This window comes from Macaca mulatta, chromosome 4 (assembly GCF_049350105.2).
Source record: "Macaca mulatta isolate MMU2019108-1 chromosome 4, T2T-MMU8v2.0, whole genome shotgun sequence".
In the NCBI taxonomy this organism is placed as follows: Eukaryota; Metazoa; Chordata; class Mammalia; order Primates; family Cercopithecidae; genus Macaca; species Macaca mulatta.
Window position 1 is genome coordinate 15,232,047 of NC_133409.1, and position 17,601 is coordinate 15,249,647.

The 17,601-nt window shown below is 35.9% G+C and overlaps 1 protein-coding gene across 1 annotated transcript in view; it reads left to right on the plus strand.

The window, feature by feature from the left end:
* Nucleotides 1-17,601, plus strand: part of CDC40 (cell division cycle 40) — a 49,189-nt gene that overhangs the window by 2,152 nt on the left and 29,436 nt on the right. The window contains 1 exon segment of the mRNA NM_001261343.1: nt 10,158-10,244. Within this exon segment, the coding sequence (NP_001248272.1) occupies nt 10,158-10,244 (87 nt within the window).

Sequence of the window (17,601 nt, forward strand, 5' to 3'; positions counted from 1 at the left end):
ATCAACTCCTTCCTCACTATTTTCACTGGTGCAGGCTTCATATCTTCCTTATTTCTCCCAGGAGTTATTCTTTTCTTTCTCTTTCAGCCTCTTCTTTTGGATAGTGGGTCCTGTCTACTTTAACTCAATGATATTCATCAAATCTCTCTCTTCTGCTGCCACTGCTTAGTTCAGATTCTCATCATTTCTCTTCAGACAGTTGTAGCTTTCTAACTGATATTTCTACTTCTTCCTTTCTTGTCTCCCAGTGTTATACCCCATTCTTTTCTCCACAGGGCACCTAGAATGATCTTTGTAAATTCCACTTGCGTCCTATCACTTCCCTGCCCAAAGACACCGTATTGTCCAGTGGGTAATTTCTAAGTTTTTTTGGTAGCATGTGAGGGCTGCTATTCTCCCATGCTGAACTCTTTACAAAGCCCTGAAAGCCAAATTTTCTTTCTTCCTCTGAAGATTTTGCCCACGCTAGTCTTTCTGCCTGGAAATCCCTTGCCTAGTGCCTCCTTCCCCCATTCCAAACACTATGGTCCTTCAGTCTCACTGCGCGTTTCCTCCTATTCTACCTTAGCCCCTTTATCATATCTTAACTATAGCACTTAGCACATTGCCGTGACTTGTTCATCTTTTTCTTTGCCCTGGACTGTGAGACCCTGGGGTCCAGAGACGTATCCGTTCGTTTGTGTCTCCGGTGCCTAGTACACAAGATTACGGAAGTATATTTGGTAAGAGAATAGAATGAAAAAGAAAGTCTTGTAAAAGTATGCACATTAAGAATCAGAAATGTAGAGCTGGACAGGCAGTGGCAGGGTTGGAGGTGTTTGTGTAGAACTCACTTAGTTCAAGCACAAATAAATAAGGAAACCCCGGAGGAAAGGTTGCATAAGGTACCAGAGGTCCATTAGAAGTAGAGCTGGGGCTAGTCCACCCAGTGGTCTGGGTTCTATGAGAGAGTACAGGGCATTGCTCATTGTTAGTTTATGAACCAACACTTGTTTATATGAAGGGAAAACAAATTTATGCATAGTAAATACAATGACTGCAAATGATTGGAAAATTGGAAAATGACCAAGGGAGAGGTGAAGCATGCAAATATATTCATCTGTAGTTGACTAATTATATTATGATTAATAGCAAGCATTTTGGCAGAGAATACATTTATGCAGCATTTTTAATCCATGTTTTTTCTGAGCTCTTTCCTGCAGTTGAGTATCTTTTCATATATGTTATTGGTGGTTTAATTTTTTTTTCTTTTGAAAGCAACTATTGGGTTGTCATTTCCTTTTGATTTTTAGGAGATCTTTACATCTTCTGGATACTATCCTTTGTCAATTGTGTGTGTTGCAAAATTTTTTTCTTTTTGTGACTTGTCTCTCACTTTTCCCTGTTGTTTACAAACAATTATTTATATAGTCTGCGCTTATCAAATTATTCCTTTATGTATTGTGGTTCCTGTTGCTTGTTTGAGAAATCCTTAACTCATAGTCATGAAAATATTCTCTTGTATTATCTCTGGAAAACTATTCACATTTAAGTCATTAATCCGTATGAAATTAATTTTTGTCTGTAGTGTGAACATTCTTAATAATATGGCTTGACAGGTGATAGGGCAGTTCCCTTGCCCTTTTTTGTTGTTCAAGAATGTTTTGGCTGGCTCTTCTGGGCCCTGTAATTCTATATACAGTTTAGAATTAACTTGGAAAGTTCTACTAATACCCAGTTGGGATTTTGTTTGGGAGTACATTGAGTCATAGGTCAACTTAGAGATAATGTTATATCCGTTCATTTGTTTAGGCCTTTTTTAAGTTTTTTTTTTCTTCCAAAGTTTGTAATTGTCTCCATATCAAAATCTTGTACAGTTTTATTAGAGGTATTTCTAGGTGTATCTTATTTTTATGCTATTGTATTTTTCATTTATTTAACTTTCTAACTGATCTTACTACTTACAACTGATCTTACTACTTACATAGCCATATCAGCTGCAAATATGACAGTATTTTTTCTTTCTTTTAATCATTATTTCTTTTATTTATTTTTCTTGCCTTGCCATGCTGACTACCACCTCCAGGAAGATCTAAAATAAAAATAAAAAGGATGTACCAGGCAAATTTTAACCAAGAGAAAGCTAGCACTGTTTGTGTTAACATCAATAAAAATAGACTTTAAAGCAGAAAGCATTACGGGAGACAAAAGAGTCACTTCATCACGATGGAAGGTTCAGTTCACAGAGAGATATAAAACAATGTAAGCTCAAAATGTTTAAGCAAAAATTGACAGAACTACAAAGAGAAATGGACAAATATACAATTACAGCGGGAGATTTTTATATACCTCTCAATAATTGATAGAACAAGCAAAAAATATCAATAATGATACAGAATATGTGAAAAAATTAGTAAACTACATCTAAAGGTCTTAGGGAACATGGCACTCAGCAGCACAGAATGTTGTTTTCAGGTACTGAAAACATTCTGAAACACTGAAACAGAATGAAACATTTTTTAAATGACCGTGGGCTAGACCAGGGATTGGCAAACTTCAGTAAAGGGCCAGACAGTAAATATTTCAGGCTGTGCTGGCACCGTGTAGTTTCTGTCACTTCTTTCTTTCTCTCTTTCGCCCTTTCTTTTTCTTCATCTTTTTTTCTTAAGCCTTTAAAAATGCAAATACCATCCTTAGCTTGTTGATACAAAAAAACAGACTGTGGACTGGATTTGGCCCACAGACTGTAGTTAGCCACCCCTGAACTGGAGCATAAAATAAGTCTCAACAGATTTAAAATCTTATTATCGCATTCTCTGACCACAGCACATGTAAGCTAGAAACTAACCACAAAAAGATAGCTATAAAATTTCCATATTTGAAAATTGTGACATTGCACTTCCAAGCAACTATGCAACGGAACATGTGAGATGCAGCCATGGCAATTTTTTTAAAAGTATAGTCATAAACACATATCACAGAAAAAAGGAAAGGCAGAAAGTTAGTATGCTAGGCATCCTTTCTTTTGGATTTTTTAAATCATTACATTCTGTCCCTGTACTTGTTTTAAGTCATGCAGTCAGTTTCCGTTCTTTAAGTGGTTACCCCTAGAAAGCATAGCACATTTGATCAGTACTTTTACCTTCTACTGAACAATGCGAGAACCTTAGAACACTTGAATTTTATTCACATCCCCTGTACTCCTACTTTAGCTATTGTTGTCTGGTATATATGCATGCACTTACATATACACATACACCCTCCACAAGATGATGGTGAATGATGATGATTGTTGCATCTCATATGCAAGGTATCACTTTCTGCCTGTAGCACATTCTTTAGAATGTCCTTTAGTGAGGATTTAGTGGCAAATGCTTTCAGTTTTAGTGTGTCTTTTAAAATGTTTTGGCTGGGCGAGGCGGGCGTATCGCCTGAGCCCAGGAGTTCCAGACCAGCCTGGGCAACATGGAGAGACCCTGTCTCTAGAAAAAATACAAAAATTAGCTGGGCATGGTGGCGTGCACTTCCCAGCCACTTGGGAGGCTAAGGTAGGGAGATCACTGGAGCCAAGGAGGCAGAGGATGCAGTGAGCCAGAATCACGCCACTGCACTCCAGCCTGGGAGACGGAGTGAGACCCTGTCTCATAAATAAATAAATATATAAATAAAATGCTTTCATTTAACTGTATTTCTCAGAGGATATTTTCACTGGGTTGTTTCCTTAGCTGGCAGTTTTCTCTCAGCACTTTTAAGATATTCTACTCTTTTCTGATTTTCATTGTTACTGATAAATCGGCTGTTAGTGTAGCTGTTTCTCTTTGGAAGTGATTTTCTTTTTTCTTTTGACACCTTTTAAGACTCCCCTCCCCAATTTTTTTGAGATACGGTTTCATTCTTTAGTTTTATTATAGGATACATGTGTATGGATATCTTTTTTTTTTTTTTTTTTTTTTGAGACGGAGTCTCGCTCTGTCACCCAGGCTGGAGTGCAGTGGCCAGATCTCAGCTCACTGCAAGCTCCGCCTCCCGGGTTCCCGCCATTCTCCTGCCTCAGCCTCCCGAGTAGCTGGGACCACAGGCGCCGCCACCTCGCCCGGCTAATTTTTTGTGTTTTTAGTAGAGACGGGGTTTCGCCGTGTTAGCCAGGATGGTCTCGATCTCCTGACCTCGTGATCCACCCGTCTCGGCCTCCCAAAGTGCTGGGATTACAGGCTTGAGCCACCGCGCCCGGCCGTGTATGGATTTCTTTTTATTTTTTCTGTTCAGAATTTGTTAGATTTCTTTAATTGTGGATCAATTGGTTTGGAATGTGGACCTTTGGACATTTCTTAGCAGTTGTCAGTTCTTATCACTTCACATATTATTTTAGTCCTATTCTCTCTTCTCTTCTGGAACTCCAATTATGCATATTTGTGTTCTCCGGTATATGTATGACAATGAGTATTTTCTAAATAAAAATTTTTGAATGCAAGAGTGTAAGGTTTTGCACTTTAGAATTCATGCAGTGGACCCTGTTGGATTGCAAGAGTTGCTTATTAAGTGACTTTAAGGTTAGAAAAACAAAAGCAGATCTGGCTTTCTCTCATTTCAACCAGTGACTGTGTTACTTCCCCCAGTGTATTCTTTGCCTTAGCATAGCCAACTAAAGTAAAATAAAAATTCTGCCTCTAATTTTGAGGCATATTTTCAGTTTTTTTCAAGAAACAGTGGTGTTTCTTGTATTTGTGAGCTTCAAATGGACCACTTCTTCCTCTGCAATCTGTTAAGGGCCAAACTCAGAGGATATCTTTATCTGAATTTCTCTTCTTTTATATCATTCACCTAAATTCTTCTATTAGGAAGTTTAGTCATTTCTATTTCCTGGGATGAAAAAAAAAACTGTGCCATAAATTGATAAGTAATTTATAATAATAATATTTGTGACCCGCTTTATAGTTTGCATGGTGTTTTTATGCCTCTTTTCTTATTTGGACACAGGAAGAAATGTGGAAAAGACTAAAAAGTGAATATTACCTAGTTTTATTCTCAAATTACTTTGAATCAACAAAAGATAAACTATTTAAACTTATTTGGCCCACAGGATGCCCTTCACTTCCTGCATTTTAATTTTTGTGGATAATTGAAACTGAATAGAAATTATTTGTTATTTTGTGGTAATTCCAATTGCATGCCTAATTGGTATTGAACTCCTATGGGTGTTAAAACAAGGTTGTGGTATTGTCCAAGTTTTCTATTTAAATTTTTGTAAAATAACAGCCCTTCATTTTCTTGAGGGTTGTTCAATTTGTTCTATAATTTTAGCAGGAGTCAGAGACTGGGACTTACTTATATTTTTTATTGGTTGCCAGTGTTGCTTATATAAACAGTAATTTCTTACATTGTACTTTGCATTTAAAAATTGATGTGTCATGATACTCTTCAAAATAATTTCAATTTAGAATATTTTAAATACCCTTAATTGGAAAGATCTCGTATCCCATATTATAAAGTGGTTCTAGCAACTGTACACTATAAAATCCTTTGGGAAGGTATGAATGTGGCTAAGCCTCATGTTATTTTAAGCAGTTTGTTACTAGGAGTTGAATATTAAGAGGGAAAAGCATTTAATTTAGCTTTTATGCAGTTTAAGCAATTTGTATGTAACCTGCTAACTTTATAGTACTGAGTTTGCTATTGGGCCGTATGCAAGATAGTATCTTTCATCAGTGAAGATTCTAGTGTTCATTCTGGTGTGATATAGATAATATTTGTCATCTTTTCAGTGGCCTAGCATTTGAAACCCCTTTCTTAAGGGTTTTAATGTGAAGAACATCCCTGTTCATCACCCATCTTCAGAAGCTGAAAACCCAGATTATTCTCATTCAGCTCCCTTTCAGCTAAGGCTCAGGACTGTTGGGTGGGTGTATCTGATGGGCTCAGCCAAACAGATGCACCAACCTAAGCTTTCTAATCTGAAATTTATCCGCAAAGAAGCCAGGAAAGAGGACTTAAATTGGCAATGGTAGTCAACGTTTTCTAGTTTCTCAGGCCAGTAGTTTCAATAGCAGCATCCAGTGGTAGCCATAGCAGTTAAGTAGTAGTGTTCAGTCATTATCCTCACTGGATGGGTTCTGTGATGATTAATTTTGATGGGTTCTGTGATGATTAATTTTGATGGGTTCTGTGATGACTAATTTTGAATTGCGATTTCATCTATTAAATGTATACTGACCCTTTATTTCTGCCTACTTGTCAAAGCTTATTCTCCACACTTCCTGGTAATTCTAAGAGAAACTCATAAGGATTTTATAATGCTGAGTCAGCCTGCTGCTTGCAACCAAGAACCCTGACTGATACACCTAGTTACTCTGCCAGTGATTGTTTAATTTGTCACTAATTAGGTCTCTTTAACATTGTTCATTGTGGTTACTTTGAGCTCTTCCCCTTCCCTTTTATTCTATTAGTAGCTCGGGTTAAGTGACTTAATCCTACTAACACTTACCCTCACAGATTATATGAAATAGTGTGTCTACTCTGGTGCTGGCACATTAGTGTTGTTAAATTCTTTTTCTTCATGTTATTTAGCCTCTTCTAGAGAGCTGTATAACTTATTTAGGTGTTATATAGTCTATTGTCTGTTGCCTCCGCTACAATATAAACTCCACAAGGGCAGGTATCTTTGTCTGTTTCTGTGGGCCCAGGACAGTGCCTGGCACATAGTAGGCACACAATCAAATTTGTTAAATGAATAAATGAATCTGGAGCTCCGTGCTTGCTTTATAAAGATGCCTGTGCCCTGACTACACCAAGAAAATAAAGAGATCAATTATGATTCCCAACATCTCCAAACATCTGTCATCTATCACCCATTCTTACCTTTGTCATCTCTATTTCATCCCAAAGAGAGCACTCCTCTTTTCAGAGGCTAATCTTTCAACTGTGTCCTGAATTTTATTCCCTCCTACCTCTTCCAGGACAACTGTACCTTTATCTGGTCCTTTTTGTCATGTGTCTCTCCCTGCCGTCACCTGCCTTCTAGCCTACGATTGACCACATCTTTGACTTAGTCTCTTCTTAAGGAAGAAGAAAAACTTGACCCTGAAAATCCTTCAACCTGATACCCCATCTGTTCTGTTTTTTATCACCAAATATTTTCAGTACAGATTTATACGGTGTTTTTCTAGATCCTCATTTACACCTCTGCCTCTTGCAGATGGCTTTCCATAGTCCTTACTAACCAAGTCACTCTCGCAAAGGTTTTTTATGACATAATTGCCAAATCCAGTGATTGTTGGCCAGCCTTATCCTACTTAATTTCTCTATGGATTTGGCTTTTCTTCAATTTAATTTAACAAATATTTATTGAATATGTGCTGAATGCCCTGTGTTCTACTGAGCAGTGAGGATATATGATGTACGTAAAAGCCATGTGCAACAAATAATATATCACAAGTACTATCAAATAGAGTACAGCATTTTTTTAGTACCACAAACAAACAAACAAACAAAACAACAGTTTTCCTGAGGCAGGAGGAGGGAAGGTATCAGGAAAAATAAGGCGACATAAAATAATAAAGGCGTTGCCTAAGATGTAAGGCGGTAACATTGCCTGCAGCACAGAAAGCGTCAAAGTGCTTGCTATTTTTAAAAATCAGCAATTAGTCTAATATGGCAAAAGTGAGGGTGTATTAAAGCAGATAAGGAAGTATTACAATAGGCCAGGGCAAATATAATGAAGCCCTAACTAGGCCAGTATAGCTGGGATGCAAAAAGGGGAGGGTAAATGTGAGATTGCTGGAGAAATATTCACAGGTAGAGTCAGCAAGACTGTGCCTGATTTATTAGTGAAGATGGAGTCATGGGGGAATGGTAAGTTCTCTTTTGGACATAGCATAGTGTTTGATGCTGTGGGACATTCATATAATGAAATTTAGTAGGCAGTTGGATACGTGGATCCAAAGTTAGGTGTGTGATTAAGGCTGCAGATAAAAATTGGGGGTGGTAATTGAAGTCATGAAAAGGATAGGATAAGACAGGGTAAAGATATGGGCAGTTTAGAGGGAAGAGAAGCTCAAGAGACCTGATAGGCTCTGAATCTTTAAGAAGTAGAGAAACTAAGTTGCCTGTTTTGATACAGGGGCCATGGTAAAGTGTTTTTAAGAGTGGTCAAATTTTGGAACAGTGAATGTAGGTTTATGGTATTTTTCTTGTCGGTTTTTTAGTCTTTGGTCATCAGCTAGTCTAACTCTACCAGATCTTCACTTATCTGTGGCATTGCTGCTTCTCCAACATCAGTATCAACTTCATGAAATCCCATCTATTTTGCAGAATGCGTGATGTTACTTTGCATTGTCTTTGCATTGTGTTAGGGGATATATCCTACCATCAACAAGAGGCCAGCAGAATAAAGATGGTGATATGATAGGGATAGTTCAAGGGTTTGATTGTACATTTGTGTGTGCAAAATCCACCTTGTGTAGTTTACATTTTAGTGGAGAGAGCGAGATAATATATATGTCCATTGAGGATAGATATAATGGAGGAAAATAAAACAAGGTAAGGGGGAAGCAGAAAAACTGAGCAGAGACTTAAAAGGAGAGAGAACAATCGTGTAGCTATCCACAGGAAAAACATTTCATTCCAAAGGAAAATAACAATAAGTGTAGAGACCCCGAGGCAGGATTGTTCCTTGGCCTATTCTAGGAATAGCAGATGAGCCAATGAGACTGGGGTGAAGTGAGCACAGGCATAGTGCTAGATGAAGACAGAAGTTAGTAGGGGCAGGGGGCTGACCATGGAGGGGAAATTCTCAACCAGTCATTTTATGACAGCAATGTTATAATACCAACTTTATTGAAATATAATTTGTAGATGATATATAACTTCTTTACAATTTTTAAAATAGAACGTAAGTGCAGTAATTACAGGAAAGGTACTTATAATCAAATATGTTTTTAATATGTGAATGTTCAGACAGGACAACAGAGGAAAACAAAAATACCCTGTAAAACTACTTTAGGGAACCTGCCTGCTTCCTGAGAACCAGTGGTAATGGAGCTTGTCAGGCCTTTGTTAGGCTTTTACTCTGACTAGGGAGGCTACTGAGGGGTTTAGAGCATAGGAGTAGCATAACCTGACTAATATTTTGAAAGAATCATACTATCTCCTGTGGGAAGTGAGGCTATAGTTGCTCAGGGACAGAAAACAGGGAGACCAGGTAAGAAGCTACTCCAAAAACCCAGATACAAGATGGTAAGTTGAGCCACTTCAGTAGAGGATGTCAGAAGTGGTTGAATTCTGGATTTTTGTAGAAGGTACAAGATTTGATGATGGATTGGATATAAAGTGTAAAATAAAGAGGAATCAAGGAAAACTTCAGATTTTCACCTGAGTAACTGTAAGGGTGGAATTGCGATTAACTAAGAGAAGCCTGGAAGGATTCATTGAGGGAGGGGAGGCCACGAGTTCTCTTTTGGATATATTAAGTTTGAGATGTCTGTTAGATATCTTGGGAGAAGAGATGCCAAGTTGAAGGTTGGATATACAAGTCTCTAGAAATCAGGGGAGGTCCAGGCTAAAGATACCAATTTGAGAATTGTCATATTTGTAAGTGGTGGAGTTATACAAAAGTTATACTACCAGTGATTCGTCAGTGGAGATGAGATTTTTATTTTCAGTAATCTGGGAAATGAATTTAAGATGTTTGAAATATTAACTGAGATCGTAAGACTTTAGATTTAGAAGATTCAGGCCCTGTCACTTCCTTTTGTTTCCTGTCCAGTACCCAACCAAGTGCAATTTGGTTACATATCTAATACAGTTTGCTGAATACAAAAAGAAATACCTCTTTTGAATTTGGCAGTAGAGGTTTGGGTCTTTTGAGTTAATAACAAAGAAGAGTTGGAATATCTTAAACTAATTTAAGACTTTGAGTAATGTTAACTTATTTAGTTTTAAATTTAAAAATTTTAAAGTTTTAATAAAGTTAGTATTTCAAAAAGAAAATTTTTTTTATATATTTTAACCTCTAACACTAACTGTATACATTAATTTTATTAATCTTGATTAGAATTATTAATCATATGATACATTATAACCATAAAATAGATGTTAAAGATGGCTAGTGTGACTTTAATGTGGCTTCTAAAATAAAATAGTCATTTATCAGATCTTTCATATTTATTTCATATTCTTTTTAGGAAGATTTGGAGACTGGAGTTCACCTTGACCCTGCTGTCAAAGAAGTTCAGTATAATCCTACCTATGAGACCATGTTTGCTCCTGAGGTAAGAAAACATATTTAAGGTTCTGAGTTTTGCTAAAGAATTTAAATCATAGTAGATAATTAGGTATAGTAGTGAATTTTTAAAGGTTTTCTCACATAAGCATACTATTTAAGCTTTTAGAAAATACATCCTTCTATTCTCCACAAGTTTAGGTAGTATGCTTTTGTGAGAATACTTTTAAAAATCCACTAGTTGCTCATCTGTCTACATACAAATGTCTGATAACATGGAACTATGTCTTTTGAAAAAGGAAATCTGATTCTCAAATATGAACTTAGTTGACATCTTCCTCAGTCTTGATGAGGGAGTATTATAATTAACCATAAAGGAAAATATTGGGGCTTACCAGCATCAATATGTAGTATATTATGAAACATTTAGTTACAGATGCCCCTGAAATGTCATACTGACACACTGCTAGAAAGTAGTCACAGTGTTTGAAGCCTGCTCTGAATAAAACAAAGTACTGGGGTTTTTTTTCCTCTCCCAATTAAAAAAAAGCAGAAACAGCTAATATTGTTCGTTGAAGAAAGTCTTTGAATATTATCCATTTAGGAAAGTTTACAGAAAAGATTAAACTTCTAGATATTTTGCCTTTTAAAATAGAAAAGAATGCTTGATTGATGAAATAGAGATACCAGAAAATGGTAATTATAAAACGAAGAAATACAGATTCGGTTGAAATACAGCAGAATCTTTAAGAAGCACTTTCAAGATGGAGTTGAGGAGCTATATCTTATGGTATCTTGGTGGAAAATGATGTAACGTTTTTCATTTTGTAGCATAAATTAGCCCTTTTGTGACATGTGAGAGTCATGGAGCTGTTTCATATAGTACTTTCCCTGCCTAGATTTCTGTAGTCACTTAAAAGATGACCATTGAAATGTGTAGCACAGCCAGAGATGTTAGTGCTTGTGTTTAGACAGAGCTCCAGCGATTCACTGGGTCTGCGCTTAGCAAAAATCTTCCCATGCTCTGACACTATGGCACATTTTAATTTTTATTCCATTGTGTCTTAAATCCTTCTAGCCTGTCAGACTACAGGCTGTCTCATATCTATTGACACCATTTTAGCCATCCCACTGAAGAGAGGTTGTGTATTATATGTAAATATATGTTTCATGATTTTTTAAAATGAAAAGTACTTTCATAAAATGGAGCCATTGAATTAGGTAAATAAGAAAATTTGGAAGCATTCTGATATGTAACATTCTCATGTCATATTATTTTCTCTGAAGCTTGCTTTTTTCATGAGTTCTTAAATTTCATGCATAACTAATACTTTGCTATGTAATTAGTTTCCAACACTTTCAAGGACAATTTAAAAGACCAGTTAAAAATTTTTTGTGGTGATATTGACAAAAGGCCTGTCATTCTCTTTGTGGGATTTTCAGTCCTTTAATGTTCTTTTTCCTCGGGTTGGAGAACCTCACATTAAATATATAAATTAGTTTATGTGAGGAGCACTACAATACTTCTTTACAAAGTAAGAAAGGACTGATAGGACTTAAAAGGGAAGCAAAATTATAATTGTTCCTGGTTGCCAAATGAATCCTCTGTAACTAAACAAATTTTGAACTTTTGTCTTCTATGACCAGGATGTGTTATCACTTGGCTAGGATGTGTATCACTTGACAAAGTCTGGAAAAGTATCACTAGGAACTTCACCAGTTTAAATTTTAAGTTCCTGTATTTTGAGTATCCATTGTTAGAAACAAGATATAATCCCTCTCCTCAAGCTAGTGTTTCCCAGAGAGGATGTGCTGTTTGTTGGTTTGGTCAAATGAATTTTTTTTAAATGATAGAGACCAGACTGTTTCTAATTATGCCTCTAAAGTACTACTCAAGCTTAAGGAAAAATTGCATCTGGTTGTAAATTCTTTTAAAAGTTCCCTGAAAGAAGTAGTATTTGAATTGAGCAATTCAATCCAGGTCAAGAACATGAGATTTGGAGTTAAGCTGAATACTTATTAGCCCTGTGTAACCTTGGAAGTTCTTAGTTTTTTCGTAGGTAAAATGAAGATAATTTTTATTTTATTGAGGTATAAAGATAAATCGGATAATGTATGATATAGTTAAAAAAATCTCTCTGGCACAGAGTAGGCATTTAACAAATGGTAGTCATCATTATTGTTTATATTAATTATTGGCATTGGTGACTAGGTAGGCTTTTATGAGGAGAGATTCCAAGAAGAGATCAGCATTTGTCAAATCATAAAAGATCTACAGAACAGGAATGCCCAAGTCCTTACCAGAAGAAAGAATGGAGAGATAAGACTAGAATGGTACTTTGTATAACATTGCACAAGGCTTTGGGGGCCAAGGTGAAGAGTTTTGATTTAGTCAATGATAAATAGATTTGTGAGGATCTTAAATAGGGGAGTGGCATAATCAAAGCTGAATTTTTAAGGTTTATTTGGTATGAGTTTGCATTATGGAAAAGAATAGGGATATAGATTAGTGAAATAAAGCCACCATTTATTACTGTATGCCAGGTACCTACTGAAAGATTTACATACCTCATCTCCTTTAGTCCTCACTACAACCCTACGAAGTAAGTACCTGTGTCCTTATTTTATAACAAGGAAACCAAGTCTTAAGTTATACTGCCGGCAAGTGGCAAATGTAGAGATTTGAGTCCAGATCAGTCTTAATTGTCTCTCTAAAACTGGAAGACCAGTTTGAAGGCCATTGTGGAGTTTGCAGGGTATACCCCTTTGCCTTTGACTTTGCTACTTCTGAACATTTACTCAATTGCTTATTTTATTTTATAAAATACTGTTTCTCTCTTCTGACCAAGGACTTTTCCCAAATAGTCTACCTGGTTATACAGATAATTTTTTCTCACATAACGGATAGAACTTGAAGACATAGTAGCCATTGTTTTAGTCTAGTAATTTCTTCATTTCACTCAGTTCTTTTTAAATCTGCTTAGACAAAAATGTATTAATTAGCTTCTCTAACCCCATAAAATCCGTAAGTCTCAGGAAGAATTCCAGACTCTTTAAAATAGTAGTACTTCAGAATAGAAAAAAATATAAAAGTTAAGAGGAAAAAAACACCAGTTACTGTTAGAAATCATATAGCTCAGATCTTTTATTTTGTAGATGAGGAAACTGAGGCCAAAGGTCATAGAACCAGCACTAATGAAATTTTCTCATACTAATATTTTTATGTCTTATAAGATGAACATATTCCACCAATGAAATTGAATCGTGGGGATCTTCTCTTAATTTGCAGGAAATAATTAAGTTAACAGACTCTTCTCACCTTAAAATTTGTTTATAAATATTTTGAACAACAATGACTACAATAAATATGAATGAAAAATGTACAACAATCTAGTGTACTACTGTCTGTTCCGTAATTTGGGTTATTTTTCTGTATGTGAACTTACAACTATGATTTTATATAGCCCTTTTTTAGTAGTATAAATTGTCTTAATTCCTGCAATGTTATAATATGCTGCTAAAATTCTGACTCACCAATACTCTACCTACTGAAGATTTTTGAGATCCACAATAGTATCAGATCTCTGAGAGTTATCAACCAGCATCTTCACAAATTAAGAGTGCTTTTCTCCTAACCCTGTAAGTAAACCACTACTTCATTCAGTTGACAGATGTTTAAGGATAGTTACCTCCCTCGGGAACATCATACATACTTTGGGGGTAGTGATTTGAATTAGTACTTACATATTTTTTAATTAATTAATTTTTTAGTTAACAAAAATTGTATATATTTACAATGTACAATGTGTTTTTAAATACGTACACATTGTAGAATGGCTAAATTAAGCTAATTAACATATGCATTTCTTCATGTACTGATCATTTTTTCTGGTGAGAACACTTAAAATCTACTTAGTGGTTTTCAAGAATACGTTGTTATTAACTGTAGTCGCCATGTTGTACAATAGATCTCTTGAACTTATTCCTCCTATCTAACTGAAATTGTATATCCTTTGACCAACATCATCCAAAACCCCTCCATCCCATTCCATCCCCACCCACCCACCCAACTCCTGCTAATCATTTACTCTTTGCTTCTGTGAGGTCAACTTTTTTGAATTCCACGTGTGGGATCATGTGATACTTGTCCCACCCCCTAGCTTATTTCACTTAACATAATGCCCTCCAGATTAATCTATGCTGTCAAAAATGACAAGCTTCCTTTTTGTTAAGGCAGAATAGTATGCCGTTGTGCAGACCTACCACATTTTCTTTATGCATTCAAACATTGAGAGCCATTTAGACTGATTCTTTGACATACTTATGTCATTTCCTTTGGATGCATACCCATTTGTGAAATTGCTGGGATCATATGGTAGTTCTATTTTTAATTTTTTGAGGAACCTCCATACCATTTTCCATAGTGGCTGCACTAATTTCCATTCCCACCAACAGTGTACAAGTGTTCTCTTTTCTCCAGAACATCCTTGCCAACACTTGTTACCCTTTATTGTTTTTATAATATCTATTCTGACAGGTTTGAGATGATATTGTGATTTTAATTTGCATTTCTCTGGTGATTAGTAATGTTGAGTACTTTCTCAAATACCTGTTGGCTTTTTTTTTTTTTTTTTTTTTTTGAGCAGAGTCTCGCTCAGTCACCCAGGCTGAAGTGCTGTGGTGTGATCTCAGCTCACTGCAACCTCTGTCTCCTGGGTTCAAGTGATTCTCCCATCTCAGCCACCTGAGTAGCTGGGACTCCAGGCATGCGCCACCATGCTTAATTTTTTGTGTTTTTCGTAGCGATAGGGTTTCACCATGTTGGCTAGGCTGGTCGTGAACTCCTGACCTCAAGTGATCCGCCTGCCTTGGCCTCCCAAAGTGCTGGGATTACAGGCGTGAGCCACTGCACCTGGCCCCTGTTGGCTATTTATATGTCTTTTGAGAAATGCTGAGAAATTCGGGTCCTTTGCCAATTTTTAATCAAGTTATTTATTTTCTTGCTATTGAGTTGAGTTCCTTGTGTGTTTTGGATATTAACCCCTTATGAGATGTATGGTTTGCAAACATTTTCTCGCTTAAATGTGTATGTTTTATATAAGGAGATTGTAATTTACTATATTGTTCTTCGTTATTGTTTTAGCTAAAAATTGTTAAATATGCGTATGAACTTAAATATATTATACATTTGTGTTTATGTTATGTATTTACTTACATATTGTTATAAAATCACTTGAACCCAAATTTACTCTTAAACTTAGTTAACTACCAAAACTTGAAAGGAAGTGTTTGCAAATCAGATTTGTGTGTTTTCTATATGCTCTGTTGTATTTTTTTAATGGTTGTTCCAGAACTAAAAAAGTTGCATATTCACAGGGACCAAGAACATCTGAGAGACGTATCTTGAGTAACTGGGAAGAGCTGAGTCCTGCTAAATAGTGTTCTCTGCCTTCCTCTGTTAACATTCAGTGTCTTTGAAGTCAGCTCCAATAGCTACCAGTAGATGAATCTTCCTCCCACTGATTCCCTGTATCACTAGAAGATTTTTTTTTTTTGCCTCAGCTTAAATCTGTATGAGACATAGGCACATGTAAATTTTTAGATTGCTTTAGGTATAGTACCTTATATAATACATAGCTTTAATATATGGATCTGTCTTTGTATAGAAATCACAGTTCTTTTACACTGACACTTTTTCTTTAAAAAGTGGAGCTAATTTGGTATGTATGGCCTGTAGAAGAATTATTCTTTCTTTTTTAGTAAAATCTGAATTAAATAAGAATATGGAAATTGTAGTCTCCTTTTTTTAAATGGAAAGTTACTTAAAGCACAATGATTGGTCATCTGTTATATGTGATGGGAGTAACAATTAAGGACAGTGGGGATTTTTATCATTTTAGATTCCCCACCATGCCCCCTCCACGCCACCTCTGTCCAGAAATAGCAGATGCTGCTCTGTGGATGATAGCTGACTGTACCGGGTAGAGCATCTAGGAAACTTTTAAATCATTCTGTTATCTGTAATTTTATGGCTGCTCCTGTTTTTGTAATAAATTTCATGACTGAATGAAGTTGACTGCTACTTCCAGCATTCAGCAATCTAGATTTTTTTCCCCAACATATTTCACCCATCAGCAGGCACAGGAAGGACTAATATAGGCTGCAAAGTCTTGCGCTATCCATTATAATTAAGAATATATACTAATAAAAGCTTTGTATATAAATCAGGTATTTTAAAATTGAATCATTTTAAACATATAAATGGAAGCTGTCAATATATAGGAATCTTGTAGCAATTTATTTTCTTCTAAAGCAAAAAAAAGTAAGGCACAGCTAACATTTAAATTCAGATTTTCATACATAGTATAATGTTGATATCTAGAGAATGCAGTGTACTGGTTAAGCGAAGATGAGTAATTTTTATTTGTGGCTCTGGAAATATATCATAGAAGGGATGGTTTCTAACGGTAATGACCTACAGTGTTCTAATGTCAAAATAATTCATCATGACAGTGGGTCTTACGGAGTTCAAATAAAAATATCCTATTATTTTTGCCCTTTTCAAAGTGGGAAGCTCATTTGATTCTTTATTTTAAAACAAACAAACAAAAAAAAGAGTTGGGTTTTCCCAGTACCTTTTATAATAGCATTAAATTAATAGCACTTGACATATTCTGATAATTTTTTACCCAGTTTTTTAAAACTTAGAGGCTCTGATTGTGCATTTAAGGAACTTTATGATGTAATAGAATGCTTGACTATGGTTTGTTCTAGCCCTGCTTCTGCCAATTAATAAAACTCTTGACCCTAGGGCAGGTAAAATACATTGCCTTTGGGGGTTTTTTCTTCATTTGCAACACGAAAAGGAGAATACTTCTCTAACTTGTCAGAATTTATGTACAGATCAAATTAAATAGCATTTGGAAAAGCATTCTGGAAACGCAAAAGTGTTATAAACAGATAAAAATGGCACTATTTGGTATAAGACAAGTAATGTGACTCTTTAAAGTGTGACTTTTCAGAGTGGAGATATTTTATTGACATTTGCAATGTCTTTTCCTAGGGACTTTTTCAAGCACTTTATTTTGTTGTCTGTTTTTCTATCCTCCACCCGCAATGGAATTCTGATTAATCTTTCCTTCTTAGTACTTTCTATATGCCAGGCACTGTGGTAAATATTGAGTATTCTGAGTCTTCCGCTTTGAGGAACTAGTGGAAAACAAACATGTATTTGTTAAAAAAATTGTATCACAGTGCCGCTGTTGATATAAAAGTCACCCCAAATCCCCGCAATCATGGTTTGGGCCAACTATAGTAACTCTCAGTTATCTAGAGCATCACTGTGAAGTAGAACTTCTGCAATAATGCGAATGTAGTAGCTGACAACCACATGTGGCTACTGAGCT